Source organism: Onychostruthus taczanowskii, unplaced genomic scaffold (assembly GCF_017590055.1).
Source record: "Onychostruthus taczanowskii isolate IOZ18803 unplaced genomic scaffold, ASM1759005v1 scaffold31, whole genome shotgun sequence".
NCBI lineage: Eukaryota > Metazoa > Chordata > Aves > Passeriformes > Passeridae > Onychostruthus > Onychostruthus taczanowskii.
In genome coordinates this window covers 1947429-1953428 of record NW_024500461.1, presented here as the reverse complement: position 1 = coordinate 1953428, position 6000 = coordinate 1947429, and the positions used below count along the sequence as shown (strand labels likewise).

Sequence of the window (6000 nt, the reverse complement as noted above, 5' to 3'; positions counted from 1 at the left end):
CAGTGCAGGTTATTTTTCTGTTTATACTCTGCACCATCTTAATCCAGAAAAGAAAAAAAGTGAGCCTAGTCTGAGACTGCTGATACCAGCCACAGGTAAAAATTGAGGTTATCTTGAGATTAGAAGTATCAAGAGAAAGGAAACAGAAGCATAATACCTTAACAAGTACAAATATAAATGTTATTTTAAATAACAATCACATTTATAACTAAGTCAGATGTTCAACATTAATAACTGACATAAGGAAGCAATCATATTTATAAAGGAGATATTTATTTCTGAAGATTCAAAGAGGCATTGCACTTTTTTCTTTTGCATCTGAAAAGCAAACATTGTACTTGAGGAATCTATTAAAAATAACAGAGTAAAAGGGAGGAAACAGCATTATCAGTTCAGAATTTCCAACCTCTTTTCAATTTGCTACCACTTAAGAACATTACTGGTTCTTCAGAGCAATAACTGCATAGCATCTCGGGGACTTCACAGGATCAAATAACTTCACAAGACCAGACCAGGCAATGTTTTCCTGAAAATGACATATGATTGTAGTGCATAAACATTTGTTTGACTTATAAGCTAAAATATTGTAATAAATCCACATTTTGAAATACAAAATTGAAAATAAATAGAATTATGTTAATGAAAAGCAGGAAAACCACTTATCTAATAAGGAAATGGGGGGAAAGTTTGTTGTGAAAAAAGGACATTTAATTATTTTTGGTGCTATCAAGTGATAGCTTCCCACCTCCTTCGTCAATAAAGCTTTGCTTTTTGGTTGAACTGGAGCAAAGAAATTAAGGATCATGTCATACTCATTTTATGTTGCACATTCTACTACTGAAGCTAATTAAATGACTTTTCAAATGAATCAGGCTGGCTGGATCAGGTCATCATGCTGCATTTGGCTTTTATAACTTTTATTTTTCTTCCTAAATACATTTTGTGAATCAATCAGTACAGATTAAATCCATGCATATATTACATTTAGAAAAGGTGAATTAGTGCTACATGCAGCAAGTCTGATTTCCCATCTTGGAAATTATACAGATTTCTATGCAATTTTTAACTAGTTGCCATTTGGGAAAATACATCATTATTTAACTATTTCAAATTGCCTCATTGTAAAAATACCAGTTACAACAAAGGCATGCATTTACTACAATTCAATTGTTCCAAGTGCACCATGACATAGAATAAAGTGAGTTTTCACTTATGATAAAATGGAGCTGTTAAAAAGAAAGGTTTATAGGGGAAAACCACTGCTATTCATATGAATGAGTTTAAACTTTATTTTAAAATTTTATATTGACCGTGGGCCAGAACAGAAGCTGGAAGATGCTACCATTTCCTCCTAGGTAATTATTAGTTGTGTGAAAAATGTTTACTGGTGCAGAAAAAGCATTACCAGTGCTTTCAAGTTAACCAGGCCAAGCTTCAAATCAGTGTTAGAAGAAATAGTGTAATAATGGAAGTCATCATTGAGTAAATTTAGTAGCATTTGCTTATTACATCCCAGATCTATACTTGTAAAATATATCCAGGCTGCATGTTAGTCAAATGTACCTCAGCTGACCCATACAGTTAGAAAAAGTGCACCCTCTCTCATTATTGATCTTAATTAAGAAACAGTAAAAGAATGTCATAAACATTTTGGATCTAATTCAAAATTTTTTGAATTGTATGTTCCAAAGCACATTAATTGAAAGTTCAAGTCTTAACAGCACAATATTTCTTTAGAATTTCCAAAAATTTTAGATTATTAAATAACTCATTATGGTGCAAAAAACGAGATTTGATGCATCTTTGATTAATTTATTTTACTATCTATTGACTAGTAATTACCATACAATTAAAAGACCATAAACTTTACTGTTGCTGCTTTGTTGAAAATAAAAACATCTGCTGGGCATATGTTTATACTAAATGGAATGAATGCTTATACTTTTGCAAATATGATGAGAATAATAATTCTGCAACAGAGACTTTGTGTCTGCACAGTAATAAATTGACTGAAATAGCCTCATTTCAGTGATGTAGCCTTTAGGTATCATAAAAGAGAATGCAAAAATACCTGCTCCTTGAGGTAGCAAAGACGATCCAGGAGTATCAAAACCTCTATGCAAGGAGCCAGAACAACCTTCAACTGAAAGAAAGATTAGATGCTATAATCCTTTTGGGAAAGACAGGCAATACACTTCCAAATGGCTACATTTCCTCACAACAATTCCAGGAAGGTCAATTATTTTTTAGGGGTTCTGTTGTATAAGTATCACCTTGCTAGTTTTCCCTGTGGGATGGACATCTTCAAAACAAATTATATTAAAGATCAAAAATACATGGAATGCCATAAAGTCAGGGAACTATGTTATTTAGTTGTTTTTCAGACACTGTCCAACAAGAAAATAATATTAAATGTAGCAGAACAATTTTAAAGAGGGAAATAATGAATTTCAATAAAAAGAGTTTTTTATGAAATAACTGCATGGAGACCAGTCTAGATTTAAAAGGAGACTGACATTCCATTTTCCAGTGCAATAGTCCCTCTTGAAAAAGAATCTACCATGTGTTCACTTTATTTCTTTACTTACACCTAATATAGTTCTGGAATAGGATACGCTCCAAAGTATGGAAGGGGGGACTGCTTTGTTTTTTGAGATTGCATACCACAGTGTAAGACAGTCCACCTCCACATAAAACTTAATAGGGCTTTGTTCTAGACTAGCACATATATATGCAAGGTAATAGTATTAATCCCATAACTTTTACCATATTAAATGCTTCAAGCTCATTCATTCTGTGCTTGTACTTTTCATAGTAATCCATTATACAGCTGTCTGGGAGCTGCAAGGGATTGAAAAAGAGATATCAGAGTTACTGTAGTTACTTTTTCAAGGGAACTTTGGAATTAAATATTGACACACTACAAAATGAAATCTGTGTTTCGTTTTTGAAATTAGCACTTTGCTAATATTTATAATAATTTTCCAATAGCACTTTCTCAGTTCTTATTTACAGTAACTGTTCTTCACACAGCATTTCCTACTGACACGAAATACTGAGATATATCCATTATTCAGAAAACTCCAGTCATTCTTAAATGAGAAATACACAGTGAAGTGGAGAGTGGCCAGCACTGCCTCTATGACTGTAAATGCTGCAATTTGGGGTTGAATTTCATACACAGACAGTCCAGGAACTTGACCATGCCTTCTCAGCCCTTGCTGGCCAGTGCAGCAGAGCAGATGCGGCAGCTGTGGCCATGACTGCTCTTCACAAAGCATGTCCTCTACAGGGCAGCCAGACCACCACATCTCCTGGCTCTTGAAGATCATGATGTGTCTGCTCTGCTGACCACAGTCCTGGACACTGAACAACACACTTGAGCTGGCCAAAGAAGTGGGAAGTAGGATTGCAGCATTATTGCTGATGGATGCTGCTGGGAAGAGCAGAGCTGGAAGAGCCTGATGCACTTCTGCAGTACTGGGAGTTTTGCAGTATGGCTGTTCTGTCATGGCTATGGAACAAGGGAGTCCAAACTTAGCAGAAAAGTAACAGCTCTGACAGACATGTAGATGTGGCACTGAGGGACATGGCTTAGTGGAGGACTTGCAGTGCTGAGTTAACAGTTGGAATTGCTGCTCTTAAAAGTCTTTTTCAGCCTAAATGATTCCATGACTCAAGACTAGGAAAGCTGAAGTGCTTACTGAATTTTTGCACATTTTATTAGAAGAATCATCTGAGAGCATGTGGCTAATACAGCTGCAAAGAAGTAAAATCTTTGTCTAAAATAGGGAAACAAACCAGGAAACATTTAAAAAATATGTAAGTTTTCAAATCAGGTGAGTATTACAAACTTTATCCTGGGACAACCAAAAAGGGACTGAAGAACTTTTACTCATTGTCACTGAGAAGTTCTCAAAGATAGTATGTCAGACAAATAGCAGATATATGTCTTTTATTACCGAACAGACAGTTCAGATCCAATGCACTGAAAAAATTGAACAAATAAAGAATTTAAAACCACTGAAAGATGAGCAAATGGGTAATAATCAACACAAATTCATCAAGGATAAATCACAAGTCAGTCTACTTCACTTGTAAGGAGGGTAAAAGGATTAATGACAGAGAAAAACAACTGGTTCTCATATAATTTGATTTCGAAAATATTTTTGATAACATTTCTCATAAAAATTTTATAAGCAAATTTAGGAAACGAGGTTCAGATTAAAGTACTAAAAAGTCAGTGGAAACTGTCTGAACAACCAAAACCAGAGAGTGGTTCCTAATGGGTCTTTGAGTGACTGGAACAACCTGCTAACTGGAGGTCCATTATGGAATGCAGGATTTTCATTAACAATTCAGACAATAGAACAGAAACCACATTAGCTAAGCCTGCAAATGTGCAACAGAAAGTCATTGCCAGAACTTAAAATAACTTTCAGAAACTGGAGCATTGCTTAGAGAAGTCTGAAATGCTGTGTAGAAAAGCAGAAGGGACTATGCTCAGGCAGAAATAATCAGCTGTTCAGGATGGGGAGCACCAAATGACACTCTGGAAGACAGAACAGATCATAAGCTGAGTGAGAGTCACAGTTGTGCTGCTGCAAAAAAACCTCAGAAACCAATCACCATTCTGTGACATGTATGGGAGAGCAGCCTGCAAAGTGCAGGAAGTAATCCTTCAACTCTGGCAGTGGAAAAGCTCTAGCTGGAATACTGCATCCATTTTTGGGCATCAGATTTCAAAGAAAGAAATGAACTGTCTGAAAAAGCCCTGAGAGGGAAAATAGATCAGAGATCTAGAAAACATGACCTATGAAGAAAGACTCAGAGAACTCGAATTGATCAGGCTAAATGAGACAAAATTGAGAGTGGGGATAATGACAGTTTTTACAAGGCTATCACCAAGAAGTGATAGGGAATGGTTTGTTCACTGTGTCTGTAATGGATAGGGCAAGAACTAATGGGCTTGAATTGCAGCAAAAAAACCCCCAAAAACCAAAACAGTCAGCCAAAAACTTGAAGAAACATTTTCTCTTAGAGTTTAATTAATTAAGGACTGGCAAGGTTATCAGTCTCCATCAGAGGAAGCTTTTAGAAGATCTGACAAATACTATTTTCAGGAATGATGCATAATTCTAACCCTGCTTTAAAACAAGAGATCAGAAAAAACTTTTGTAGTATTTCAGTCGTATTTTTTAATTTAGAAAGTACATTTTCCCAACTGCAAAGGCAAGGCTGAGTAGCTTATCCAGCAGTACTAAGGTGGACTAACAATAATTTTTTTGGTCTTATTGCTATTTTATTTCCTGTGAAGCTGTGCAAATATTTTAGAGTTCGTTTTGTTTTTCCCTTCTCCTCTAAACAGTCAAACCAACTAAAATATACTAGTCATGAAATAAACAAAATAGTTTATTTAACCTCTGCCCTATAAGCTTTTCATTTCAACTGAGTATTAATAGGGTTTTAGTATAATGGATTTTCAAAATTACAGGCTATTTGGAATTAAAATACAAAGATCTATATTTGGAAAAATGTGATCTTGAAACCTTTCTGCTTTTGCTTCCTTTAAGTTGTCCATTTTTCAAGATGAAGCATTCAAATCAAAAGAAAACAAGCTGTTAAATGTTTGGCAAATTCAAAGTGGGTCAAAAATGTCTCTTGCACGCTGCCATACTCAACTATGTGCTTTTCCATTCCTTCCCTGCCTATTACGCATTCTGACTGAACACATCCTGCTGTCATGGATAGACGAGGTACTATTCCAAACTGTGCCTCAGATAACAGTTTGGTGAGCAAACTAATTCAATGCAACAGCTCAGCTGGAAAAGAGAGGAAGTGTCCATTGAAAAGCATTGGTAGAGAAGGGCGTGAAAAGGGTAACTGGTAGTTAGCCATGTGGCCAATTTATTGGAAAACAACTAAAATCCAGATAACACTGGCTTTGTCTGAAACTGCAATAGCTTTCCACCTGCCTTTGGTACCTAACACAAACTTCAG

The 6000-nt window shown here is 35.6% G+C and overlaps 1 protein-coding gene across 2 annotated transcripts in view; it reads right to left on the bottom strand.

The window, feature by feature from the left end:
• Nucleotides 1-254: 254 nt before the first annotated feature.
• Nucleotides 255-6000, bottom strand: part of METTL25 (methyltransferase like 25) — a 46110-nt gene continuing 40364 nt past the window's right edge. Inside the window, exons 10-12 of one of the 2 annotated variants that reach the window (XM_041409829.1) lie at nt 2767-2841; nt 2072-2143; nt 255-526 (exon numbers count right to left, since the gene is read on the bottom strand). In XM_041409829.1, the coding sequence (XP_041265763.1) occupies nt 437-526; nt 2072-2143; nt 2767-2841 (237 nt within the window). In that variant the 3' untranslated portion in view covers nt 255-436. The remainder of the gene's footprint in view (nt 527-2071; nt 2144-2766; nt 2842-6000) is intronic. The other variant, XM_041409830.1, reaches the window with a different exon arrangement.